This window comes from Psammomys obesus, unplaced genomic scaffold, assembly GCF_907164565.1.
Source record: "Psammomys obesus unplaced genomic scaffold, mPsaObe1.curated_primary_1811, whole genome shotgun sequence".
In the NCBI taxonomy this organism is placed as follows: Eukaryota; Metazoa; Chordata; class Mammalia; order Rodentia; family Muridae; genus Psammomys; species Psammomys obesus.
Genome location: NW_026596095.1, coordinates 15,493,338 through 15,506,906, shown reverse-complemented (window position 1 = coordinate 15,506,906; position 13,569 = coordinate 15,493,338). Strand labels below are relative to the sequence as shown.

At 41.8% G+C, this 13,569-nt stretch overlaps 1 protein-coding gene across 1 annotated transcript in view; it reads left to right on the top strand.

Annotated features, from left to right (window-relative positions):
- Positions 1-4,347: 4,347 nt before the first annotated feature.
- Positions 4,348-13,569, top strand: part of Fam241a (family with sequence similarity 241 member A) — a 29,712-nt gene continuing 20,490 nt past the window's right edge. The window contains exon 1 of the mRNA XM_055628329.1: positions 4,348-4,564. Coding sequence (XP_055484304.1) covers positions 4,421-4,564 — 144 coding nt within the window. The 5' untranslated portion in view covers positions 4,348-4,420. The remainder of the gene's footprint in view (positions 4,565-13,569) is intronic.

The window sequence follows — 13,569 nt, the reverse complement described above, 5'->3', positions numbered from 1 at the left end:
AGATAGTATCATAAAATTGTTATGGCAAGATAATCAACATATCCGGAGCCTCAGTTGCTTACAACTTTTTTAGCTAGCACATTTTAAATGCCTGTGTTCAGCAACTTTGAAGTACACAACTGAGTGTTATTAACTAAGGTCACCACACTGTATTCATAGAAAGTTTATTCCTCCTATCTGAAGACAACTTTGTTCCCTTGGAATAACCTCCTTTTGGCCAAGACACACCCTTTTTTAGTAGTTCATATCTGGGCTTAGGGAGCAAAGGGGTACAGATATCTTTATAGTTGCGTGTTTACTGTCCTAAAAATGCTATTGGTTAGCAGAACTATTTCCTTAAAGCATTATCTGTATTTTAAAGACAGCAGACAGATGGTGGGTGGTAGTTTGTAAATGGTTCCTTTCCCTTTTTCTTTTTCTCTTCTCTCTCCCCTTCTCTGTCTCTCTTTAGTAGTGAGTTGGATAGCTTTCTCATGCTTGCTGTCTCCCTCCACCCCATTCCCTCCACCCCCAATGACAGCATGCCTACTGCATGGAAAGAAATCAACAGAGTGCAGAGCAAAGGAAACACACCAGGGAGAAAGAGGACAGAGGGTGTAAATTAATTCCGACAGGTAGGGCAAATTTTCTTCCCAAACAACTGTCTGGATAGCTAATCTGCACCTCTGGCCCACTGTTCTATTTTGCTTTCTGTTGCTATGATAAACAGTAGGATAAAGAGCAGTCTGGAAGTGGAAGAGAGGGCTTATTTGGCCTTACAGGTCGTAGTCCACCACTGAGGGAAATTAGGGCAGGAATTCAAGGCAGGAACTAAAGCAGAGACCTGAGTATTGCTGCCCTCTGGCTTTCTGACCCTTGCTTGCAGCTGCCTTTCTTACACAGCCCAGGCCCACCTGTCCAGGCATGGCACCACACCCAGTGGGCTGGATCCTCCTTCATCAATTAGAAACTAGGAGAATGCCATATAAATTTGTCATGCCCTCGGGTCAATCTGACGCAAGCAATTCAATTGCAATTCTCTCTTCTCAGGAATGTATAGGTTGTGTTGAAAGTGCAGCCAGCCTTGATGAGACTGGATAAGCCAGGGTCAGGGGATTAGGGAAGGGCATAGGGGGAAAAGAGGGAGGGTGGGTGGGACTGGGAGGAAACGAGGGAGGGGGCTGCAGTGGGGATACAAAGTGAGTAAGTTGTAATAAATAAATATATAAATTAAATTAAAAAATAAAGAAAACCGATAACTCAGACATTCACTCGCCTTGATCTGCAGGAACTTAAAACAATGTGAGAACTTACCAATATAAACCTTTTCCTTTAAATTCACAACTATCAAGTCAAAACCATACGGGTTCTTGAACTTTTAAGTTACAATTTCAAACATTTCAAAAACGACTCCTCATTCTGAAGGTTCTGACAAAAAGAAAGAAAGAAACAAAGAAAGAAGATGCAAATTATATGAGGAACAAAGAGAAAATATTGGAAACTTCTAAGAAAGTACCACCACAGTGAGCCAACACTCAAAGAGAAGAATGAAGTCTGGGGTAACTGCATTTCTTCCCAAGGACGGATCATGACCACTTGTTCACTCTTCCCTCTGGAAAGATGAGCAAATGAAATGAGTGAAGGAGTATTAAAAATAAGGGATAAAGGGGGTGACAGTGTGATATTAAAAAGCATTCTTAGAGCAACTGCATAGGCCGTGCTGTGCTACACAGAACATTCCTTAGACAAGCACACAGCGTTACTTAATTCCTGGGGAAACGTAAACATACTAAAGAAAACTGCAATTTGCATGTTGTAGTTGCCTAGGTAATAACAACCTTCTATTTCCCATGGCCAAGTTGCTGATAGCTTTCTTTAGACGTTACTCATATGGCTCAGAGTAAAAATAGCCCACTCTTCCCATAAAATGCACTTGAAAGTGTATGATCTAGGATGTAATCTGAATAATGTCTTGTGTAGATTCTATTATTAGATTAGTAGAAAAATGTAATGTTCTCTGTATCTAGGGAAAAAAATTCATGGGAACAAAAGCATACCATTTCCAAAAAAAAACCAAATATATATACTATAGAAAAAGGACATAGGACTCTACCCATACCCTGATAAAAGTTTTTATTTTATTTTATTTTATTTTATTTTATTTTATCTTATTTTACTTTGGCCAAGAGATGCATACTAGAATGAGGTTATTAAAATGGAAGTTTCCTGACTGCAGGGCTGTATGTCTGAGCTCAGTGCCTCCTAGCCTTCAGTAACAACTTGCAGAAACACGAAGTGACAACAGTTATCAGAGAATTAAGGAGCCTGAGTCAGGCATGGTCGCGTATACCTGCCGTCTCCACTCTGCCAGGAGAGGCTTGAATTCAAGGCCAGCTCGTGATTTATAAGCAAGACCCGGTCTTGAAAAATCAGGAGAGAAAGGAGGAATCAACACTAGTAGAAAAACACAATATGTTCTAAAGGACTCATACAGTAAGCAAACCAAGCTCTGTGTGTTCTCACTAACCCATTGCATGCATTTTGCGCTGTTTGGGGTCTCACATATACAAGCAGTGTCTGTTCTCTCCACATAATTGACCAGTGCAGCGCTGTTGGGCTCACTGCATTAACAAGCATGCAAAGGAGAAACGCAATGTCTTAAGTCTGTGAGGTTGGCAGTAAAGCCTGGCATTCTCTATGCCACTCCATATAATCCTAGAGTCATTTATTAGAAACAATAGCCAAAACAAAGTTTCAAAAATGCAAAAAGAATGACACTCATCATGAGCACTTCTGAGTTCTTAAGGCGAAATGCTTTTCTCCATTTTTCATTCATGTATGTTAATTGTACAAGATGGTGAAATTCATCATGACATTTTCATACATGCATATAATGTACTTGATCATATTCACACACACACACACACACACACACACTATTCTCTTGTCGCTCCAGCCTTTCCCACTAGACACTTTCCTTTTTCCAAATAGGGTGACATTGGCTTCTGATTATGTACATACAACATTAATTACTGTCATCTAAGATTTTAAATTCCTTTAAGACAGACATTAAGCCAGATTCTTTTTTTTTTTTTTTCTAATTTGTGATGTCCAAAAGCATATTTTCTAGTCCCAGGGAGAATGTATGTTTGGCAGAAACTATTAAAGAGGATTTGTGAGAGACTGCAAGAGAGAAACTGGGTTACTTTACAAACTGTGACCCTCAGTTTAACCCTTATAGGGACAGGCTAGCCAGAACAAGAAAAATGAACTAGATTGCTCCCCCCCTCCCTTTTTAGTCACTGAGAGTTTAAAAAAATCATTTCTAGAAATAAACACAATGGCAGAGAGACAACTAAGTGATCCCGGGCCTCCAACAAGGAACACACACTAAAAAAGCAAAGAGAAATAGGCACAGCCTCTCCAGGAGGTACTTAGGGAGAGAAGGAAATGGCAGAGACCCCGCATTCCCTTCGAAGGACAAGCAGCTGTCAATACACCCAGACAACACCCCAGTGTCTGAGGAGGAGCGGATCTAGGTATGTGTGCGTGTTTCCTGCTCTGTCTTTCACGCTCACATACCTCTTTCATGTGCTGAAGTCCTCTCACCTGTAGCTTCTCCTGTCCAACAGATGAGAGTCTCTCCCCGACACACAAATGAGACACAGGCTGCGGTAATTCTCTGTCAGACACACAATCTCATGCCTGATGGCCTCTTTCAGAGCCTCCCTCGCGGGATCTGTGACAGTCTGTTAAAATGTTTTCTACGCACGCTTCCTCACATCACACACTCCCTCTTTTCTGACTTTTACACAGACACACGCTAAACACATCTCAGTGTGTTGTGATGCACAACCTCCCTCGTGCACCCATAGCCTCTTTCATATATGATCTCCCTCTTGCATTCTGTTAAATGTTTCTCACAGGCAACTTCCTTTCTCTTTCTCTCTCTCTCTCTCTCTCACACACACACACACACACACACACATCACATCACACAGAATGTCTGTGGTGTACAGAGAGCTACAGACACACAATTACACAGAAGCTCTCATATACATTAATAGCCTGTCATACACACACTATCTCCCTCAGGCACCTATGGCCTCATTCATAGACTCTCATGCAGTTACTTACCCCAACAAGGCTACACCACCGCTCGGGTCCGCCCCCCCCTGGCCCCGCCCCTCCCAGAGACCCGCCCACCGCACCAGATCCAGCCTCCATTGGGCCGCGGCCCACCTGACCCCGCCCCTCGGCCCTCGGTCCCGCCCCTGGGGCTCGGCCGGCGAGCCGGGGGCGGGGCGAGAGGCTGACAGGAGGGGCCGGCGGCTCCGGCACTCCAGGCGCCCAGGCCGGCGGGCGCGCTCGTGGGGATTCCCTTCCGCGCCGAGCTCTCGAGCGGAGTCCCGGCGTGGCCGGAGGCGGCGGCGGCGGCGCGATGTGTTCGGCCGGGGAGCTGCTGCGGGGCGGCGCCGGCGGCGGGGAGCTCGACGAGGACGGGGCGGCGCCGGCGGAGCGGGCGGAGGAGCGGGAGCAGCGGGCGAGCCCGCGGCGCGGGCGGCCGCAGGACGGGAGCGAGCAGGTGAGCGCGGGCCGCGGGGCGGCGGCCGGGCACGCGGGGAGCGGTTGACGGGCGGGGCCGGGCTCCGTGGGAAAGCTCGCCCGCCCCCGGCGCCTCGGCTCTGCCTACCCGGCAGCTTGCGCCCCGGGGGGGCCTCGGCTCGGGTTCGGAGCCCCGCGCGCGCCCCGGACGGTGGGGGCGGCCGGCCCGCACGGCGGGGTCGGGAAGCCCGTGCCGGCGCCCCGGTGACACGGGGACTCTCCCAGAGCGACTTTCGCAGCACCGTCGCGCAGGGCTGAACTTCATTTCAGAAGTGAAAAAAAGAAAATCGCTCTCTGTGCGAGGGACACCAAAGCGAAGGAAGCTTTGCGAAGGGGCCAGACAGAATAGACAGAGAAACTGGGTACTTTTTTAAGTTCTTTGAATTTGGCGTCATTGTACTATCAGTTACCCGCGAGATTAGACGAGCTGTTGAATGTAAAAATTGCATTCTACGTGGGACGAAATATACATTTTTTCCTTTTTCTTTTTTTACTGGCAGTTACAGCTATTAGCTACTCAGAGATCCCCCCTATAAGCAGACCTTTAGAAATCACGTAAGTAAGCCGAAATCAATGGGAGTAATCAGCTAATACCTGTTTCTTGTCATCGCTCTCCACATGTCCTCCAGTATCACTAAGAAGGATACTAACAACATACATTAATAAAAATAAAACTTTTCAACATGTGACTTAAGAAACAAAAATAGTGCTCTGAGCTTTGGGCTTGATCGCGTGGACAGTAATTGTTCATCTGTGTGACACTATAGGAACTAGTGTCCGAAGCTATTAATTGGTAGCTAGGAGATCTTGATAGTTCCCTTCCTGGTGGTGTTTTTACTTTACGCGCCACGCATGACTCAATAGATAAAGGTCTTGATTTCCTCTTACCTTAGTTGCTCAACTGGAAAAAAAAAAAAAAAACGACTGAAACTCCCTTTCCAAAAGTAAATGTGCTTTTGTAATGGCACATGTGAAATACTTTCCTTAACGACTCCGGACTTCACCAATGCAGTGACACACACAGCATCAGGAACTGTAGTCTTACTGAAATTGTTAACAGAACTAAGAAAAAGGATGAAACAGGAATTAAATATACATTCCAGAAAATAAATACTCTATCACTACCTGCTTCCTACATCGTGTCATGAAATTTCATTTTCCTGTACTCCTTAGACGTGCTACTTGTGTCATTTTATATTTGCTACATAATTTACCTGTATGCTCTAAACTCTTGAAATATGAAGAAAAAACCACACCCAAGATGTTACCATATTAGTACCTGGAGACTTCTTATCAGGAAGTCAGAACTGGTACAGCCGGACCAAGCGCACTTTTGTGATCCATTATATTTTGGCAACAGTATCACAAAGCCTGTTTACTAGTTTGTTTGTTTTTTTAACCAGCTACAAATGAAGTTTAAAAATCAATGCAATGACTCACAGAGCTGTTTTTACACAATATCTGAAGGAGAATTAACAGTTAACAACTATAAAAACATTCCAAGGAGTAGAATTAATTTTTCATTATGGAGGTATATTCTCTTGGTCATTTTTTCGGTTGGTTTTAAGGGTACCAGGACTCCAAATTATAAATGAAATAATTCTGGAAAATTGCTTCCTAAGCTATTTAAAATTTACACAGAATTTTTCCATAGACTCAATGATAGAAACCAAATAGAAGCACAACTGATTAGTTTGAACTGAGGCAGAGGCCGTTCTCCTGTGTTGAGTTGGTGCTCCAGAGCCTCAGCCTCCTAGACCGTGACAGGAAACTGAAGACCACAGCCCTCCGAATTTTATGAAATGCCTTCTTCTCTTGGGCGGGGCCAATTTGGAGTGTTCCAGAATCAGCTTTTTTTTTTTTTTTTTTTTTCAGTTCCTAATCCTATGTATTGTATCTTCTGTTTCTGTTTCCTTTTCTGATAAGAAGCAGGTGTCTCCCCTGGGTTAGTTCCCAGCCTAAAGTACCCACATAGGTCTCTCCAATCCCTGAGGTCTTCTATCCGAAAGGCCCGTTCCCCCAACCTGAAAGACCTGTCTACACATCTGCACAAAACTTCTCTTTGCCTTGTTGTTCCTAAAACACCTGATGAAATGCATCTGATTTTACTTGCTCCTGTAATACTCAAGTACTGCTGTGCATACAGGCGGTTTGTTAATAACTAAGTCATAGTTGGCATTGTGCTTCACAGTGTGTCCTTAGCTGGTTCTCCATTTGAGGAAAAGCTAAGTCACAGGCTGGCCTGAGTCTTTCCAGGCAGGATGATTGACAAAAGAGGTCTGGTTAAAATCAGGTTGCTTCAAAAGGGAAGCCTAGCGAAAAAGAAACTGTGTCTAACTAGAAGTACATGTCAAGCCTCTAAGGATAAGCAAGGGAAGAAGCAAAGCCTGCTGCTATCCAGGCTGAAGAGACTGGGTATAGATAACTATTCCCGGTGTGTTGGTAACTGTGCTCACTCTCATTGATCCACCAGTATTGTTGTGCAGTGGCCGCCTGGTGGTTTTATGGAAGATAAGTGCTCCACTGGGCAGCTGGAAGACTAAACCTCTCTGTGTTTTCTTCCATGTCAGTGCCGTTTGCTTATACACAGCGTAGATCGAGATTGACAATAACCTAAAATGGCAATGTTTACCGAAAGCCTGGGGCAATCCCACAGTCCCCAAGTTGACTTTAGAATTATTAACTTTAAGGTGTGTATGGAAGTATAAGTAACGTGTACTTCAGAAATTTAAAAATGCCCATGAAGAAATTAATTACTTGTAAGGAATTATTCCAAGCAATACCCTGAAATCCAGCACTTGAGGTTACTGTGTCACCGTGTTTTGGCTTAAATACCCATGCATGCACCGTGTGCTTCAGCAAAGTTCTCTGTCCAGTTTATCCCTGGGAGGCCTGCCCTTTTCTGAAGGGAAAGAGGAGTGGATTGGGTGGGTGGGGTAGGGGGAAACTGGGAAGAGAGGAGGGAAGGGAAACTATGGGATGTAATATATGAAAGGAGAATAAAGAAAAAAGAAAAAGAAAGTTACCCCATCTCAGGAAAGTCCCATGAAAGAATGACTTTTTGAGCTCCCTAATAGTCTATTCTCCTAAAAGTGTGCACTTACGTGGCTTCAAACTTTCTTTCATAAATAATACTGTGTAAAAAAATATCTTCTAGTAACCATCACACTTCTGTGTTGACATGGATTCCTGGAAATGGAAAAAGTGGGTCAGAATCAAATTCCTGGAAGTGGCTTGGAACACCCCAAAAAAGCACCAACAAGTGTCCCACTTTTTTATTGTTGTTTTGTTTTGTTTGCTTTTTGTTTTTGAGACAGAGTCTCACTGTGCAGCTCTGGCTGTCATGGAACTCATGTAAAACCAGCTACCCCTGAACTCACAGAGATCCCCCTGCTTCCTTTAAAATAATGATGCTTCATTTCTGGTTTTTTGCCTTTTGTAATGCCTATATACTAAAATTTAAGTAAATAAGAACTTCCATGACAGTGTTTCTCAGATTTTTCACTAGAAAAATAATAGGGTAGACGATATATCATTAGAGATAGGATTTGCTATATGGATTCTGGATCCAGAGTACATAAGTTTGAACTTATAACTGAAGCTTTTGGTGAGTTAATTAACCCTCCTCTGTAGGCATTAGCTACTTTATTTGTATAATGAGAATGATAGTTATGTCATCCTCGTAAGAAGGTGGGAGGAGCACACAAGTTAATAGTATATGAAAAATACTTCTAAAGAGGTCCCTAGTACATCTGCTAGCATGCAGGTGTTATCTGTGAGACCTCATTGTCAAATAAACCAGAACTGGAAAAAGAATATGACAAAAGTAGTTTTTAAGATTTTTTTACACCCACGGATAACAGGGAGCCCAGGCGGAATGTGGTCTGCAGCAGCACTCTGAACATGAGAGCATTACGTGTCATTTTTTGCTAACAAAGATTTGGATGCAGCTAATTTAAAGCACAGTCTGACACTTGGCGTCTCTCGACATATTCTCAGGTGGTGAGGTGCCATGACCACAGACCACATTTTTGGCAAGGACATAGAGGAAATAGAAGCACACCAACCCACAGTATTCGCTGCAGTTGCCCTTTGGCATAGTGTCCGTAATAGATGTACGTAAGGAAGTTATTTAACAGTTTTTCCTTAAAGTGTGTGCTTGAACTCTTGGTAAGGCAAGTGTTCAAAGGCATGATAAGCCACCAAGGTAAGGAACCTGCTTTTGAAGTTATTTTGGTATTAGTTTGTACCAGAGCAGAAGAGAACCCAGGTCTGTACTCCAAAGCCAGTTCTCTTATCTTACATACAGAGTCACCATCATGGTGAACAGTGTCTGATAGCGCTTTTGCTTTCCCTTAGATTATGTTGTCTCTACAAACATGGCTTCACATCTTTTAAAAGCAGCTTGCAAACAATTCTGCTCACATACTAAGATTAGATGATGAGTAGGTCTCAGCTAAACATGGTTTTATATTAGGAACCATGTGACAACACATTGACACTTTTGGTTGCTGATACGTGTAGTAGGTGCTAACAGGTATCCAATGGAAGTGGCCAAGAATACTGCTAACCAGCCTATACTTTAGAAAACAGCCCCCTTGAATGGTTAGTTATGATTGGCGACATTACCGGACTAAGAAAGAAAATAAACTAGGTGTTGTAATACACACTTGTAATCCTAGCCTGGGCTACACAGTGAGTTCAAGTTCAGCTTAAACTGGGTAGTGACTGAGACTCTGTCTAGAGAAGAATGCCTAGAAGGTTAGTAAAACACATTTCTGGGTAGTGTGCAAGTCACAAAAGGTTACAGATACATTGTAAAGCTCTGGTGAATGGATAGTTATACTGTGAAAACACTGGGAGGTGAGGAAACGCCCTTTGGATGCCTCTTCTGCTTCTGGCTGCCTGATGCAAACTCTCCCCTCCCAAATTTTCTGCACCCTAGGTCTGAAATCACGAGCCAAAATGAATCCTTGCTCTGTTATAAAGTGTCTGCATCAGGGACTTTGGTCAAGTTGATGGAAAGGAACCAGTACCTCAGCAAAATATTACCTGGCTTAAGATGTCAGCCATGTCAAACTCTACCCAAAAAATTCTCGGAAGGATTTAGTGCTGTGAGTTGTTGAAAGTAATTACCCTGCTAGTCTGTGTCCCAAAAAAGAGGGGTAAAGATAGTTCATTTCTTGTCTATATTTCCAACAGATAATCCCATTGAGCCTTTATCTCTGTGTCTCTTCCAGTACATCTACCTAACTTGCTTTTTCTCTCCTCCACATTCTTTCCTGCATTTCTTTCCATTCACCACTACCATGCTCTCCTTTTTCCATGTCTTCTTCCCCTTTTTACTGACATTATTATGAAACAATGAAGGATTTATAGTGTGGTCATCTAAGTTTGAACCCTGGCTTTGCTGCTTCATTACCCTGGACCTGATAACCAGCTTCCTCATTTGTAATAGGGTAGTGCTATCCGTCTCTACAGGGACATATATTTTACACGAAACGTTCAGCACACAGTAGGCCTTCAGTAAGTGTTAACTCCCTACTTCTGCTTTTTGATCCCTATTTTTCTACCTTCTCCTCTGGTTCTATTTTATTCACCACAACTAATTACATCATAGAACTGCATTTTAATAAATATTATTCTCTATGGAATTAATGTTATCTATTGAATAACTGTTCCAAATTTCTAAGCTAAAAAACTAGATAAATGTTTTATAATTCTCTAAGAAAAAAAGCACTCACCAACTTAAATTTGGTTTTTTTGTTTTGCTTTGTTTTTTTATGAAGATCCTAAGTTGATCTTCCTCCCCTGTATGTCACTAATCTTTGACAGGAGAAAGAATAACCCCATATGACAGTTCTCAGTTTCCTACTTGAGAAATAATAAAGCAAGATTAAAGGGACAACTAAAGACAGCTGCCTCAGGGAGCATAACTGGAAACCTTTTCCTTACACCTTAGTCTACTCTCCTTAGTTTTTGTCCTCTCTGAGCTCATGGTCTTATCTTCAATAGCAGCCATTTATCTGCAGAAACCTATTGGTTATGGGTGTGTTTGTGTGCTTGCTCCTGTGTAAAGGAATTGGAAAGACATTTGAAAATTTGCTTAATTTGAGCAGATAAACTGGATTTTCAACAAACTTGATATAAAATATATTTTCTACTCTGTGATCTAATTTTCTCTCGTATCTAGAGGACTTTTTATTTTTCATTTAACATCATTGGCATCTGTGCTTAATCTTGGCACAGGAAGAAGAAATGACCTGCCCTGTTTGTGCCTGTTTTCCTACAGCAACAACTGCAGCTTATCAGCATTCTGATCAAAGGAACATAGCACAAGTGTTTTGAATTTTGGGAAAATGAAGAACAAAATCATTCATATCTACTATTGAATTATAATCTTAAAAGAATTAAATTTTTGTTATATTTCCTTTGATATATTTCTCAGTAATACCAGTTTTTTTATTCTTCCAATTAGTAAAAATATTTTTATTCATATTTTTACCTATATATGTGCAAATTGTCTACAGGGATAGAAATTTAAATCTGAGGTCTTGTGTATTACCAGTTCCCTCAATCTGATTCAGAATTTCTCATTCCGTAGTTCCAAGGTAATTTTTCATATACAAGAAAGTAACCTTACAGTGCTACAAACTGAGAATTGAGAAGGCAAGTTCCCTTGTAGGAAAACTGTTTGACTTGAGCTGATTTCTTTGTGGTGACTTACAGTGTATCACTAGTGCATACAAAGCCTTTTGGTAGGAAATCCGGTCTCACTCCCATGGGTAGATGCTGTTATTCTCCAGACTGTAAGATGCACTGCTACATTACAGGACTGTTACAGAAAATCATGGCATGCATAACAGACTGAAGGTCTCTCAGCTGAAAACCTGAAGTCCTCCAAAATTCAAATATGATGAGATGCCACAAGTGGTAAATTCCGCACCTGAACTGAAGGAACAGCTCACAGTCTCAATAACTCAAGTACACAGGGGAAAAAAATTTAGGCCTGGCACCGTGTGCCTCTTATCGCAGCACTTGGGGAGGCAAAGGCTGGAGGATCTCTGTGAGTTCGAGGCCAGCCTGATCTACAAGGGAGTCCTGGACAGCCAAGGCTACACAGAGAAACCCTGTCTTGAAAAACAAAAAACAAACAAACAAACAAAAAACAAATAAAAAAAGCATTTATTTACTCTTAGGCAGAGTTTATAAGTTTTATTTTAAAACAAGTAAAATTTATATTTAGAGGTGTGTCCTATCCTCATTATTTATGGTATTGATTAGTTATGTTACAGTTACAATGTAATGATATGTCACAATGTAATGATATGGTACAATTGTGACATTTCTGGATGTTTCTGGTTTTATAGAGGCAAAGTCTTTAGGCACTCTCCATTTGATTACTGTTTTAAAAACTTTTTTTGCTCTAACAACCTGGCCATATACCTATCCACTTACATCATAGTGAACATTTATTGCTTTAGAAAATTATTATAATAATTGTATTATCGGAAGTTTTCTGCATTCTGTTTGTTGCTTGTTTTTGGTTTTGCTTGCATATGTTTCCTTGATAGCTTTTCATCTAGTCAATCAAAAAATTGGGGTGGTCACCTACTATTTTCCAGGCCCTGGTCTAAGCTGACATACAAATAAATGAAAATATGTTCAACTTTCTCCTCTAATGAATCTGGTACTATGTGTGGGGTGAGGGGAGACCATGCAGAAAGGAACTAACTGGTCAATCAGTGGAGTGTAGGTGCCGTGAGAAATTCAAGTCAGGGAAGGTGGCTAGTGGTGATGGCGTGGGTGGGATTACTGTTTAGAATGGGGTGACCACAGAAGGGTCCACTGAGGGGATGGGTGAGAAAAAAAATCAAGAACTGTGTCAGCACAATTACTAAGAGGGAACCTCAGATTTGGCTCTACCCTCCTAGAGAATGAAAGCAAATCTGAGCGGTCTCTTGCTCACCCATCCTTTTGCTTCTCTGTGTTCTGTTAGTATTTTACTCACTTGTTTCTACTGTAGCAGGTTCATATCCTTCTAGAAAGTTTAAAAGATAAGTCAATCATGGACATGTTTTAATTATTATTATGATCATCAATATATATGTATACAGGGTACACATGTACCACAGTGGAGGTCAATCAACAACTTTGTGGGATCACTTCTATCCTTCCAGCTTTGTGTGGGTTCTGAGATTGAACTCATAATGTCTGGTTTGTGTGGCAAGCACCTTTATTACCTTTTGAGTCATCTCCCTGGCCCCTGGACTTGTTTTAGTCACTTTTGGTTTTTCTCTCTCTCTCCCCCCCTCTCTCTCCCTCTCCTTTTCTACCTTTTTTCCCCCTTTCTTAGTGTATTTCTTGAGGAGCGGGGGAGATTGCTTAGTGGTTCAGAGAGTTTGCTGCTGAATCTGGTTTGTTTCAGTCATACACCACCTCAGTGGCTCACAACTACCTGTACCTTTAGTTCATAGGGATCTAATGCCCTTTTCTGGCTTCAGTGGGCACCTGCGCACATGTGGTGCACACCCATATAAGTATAAATAAATACACATGAAATAATAAATCTATTTTAAGTGCATTTCTTGAGAATTATAATCATACCTCATGATGCATTTGTTAGAACTTTTGTTTTTAATGCCTAGTTATAACTTTGGTAGGAAGGGATTTAGAGGTTTGATTCCTTGTTGAGAAGGGACGAGGATGTGAAAGAAGATATGCTATTTTGAGTAGAGCACATTAAACACACACACTCATTTTTATAAACACTGTGGCAGTGTTTGTTGGAATGAGTTCAGAATTTGTTGTCAGAATGTTCCTGCTTTCAGTCCTGGCTGACTGATTCTTGGGAAGTCCTGCAGTGTGTGTCAGATTTCAAGAGCCTAATAGCACATATTGTGATGAGGAAGTGTCTGAGATGTAAGTACTGAATAACGTTATTGAACAAATAGCAAAAAAAAAAAAAAAAAAAAAAAAAAAAAA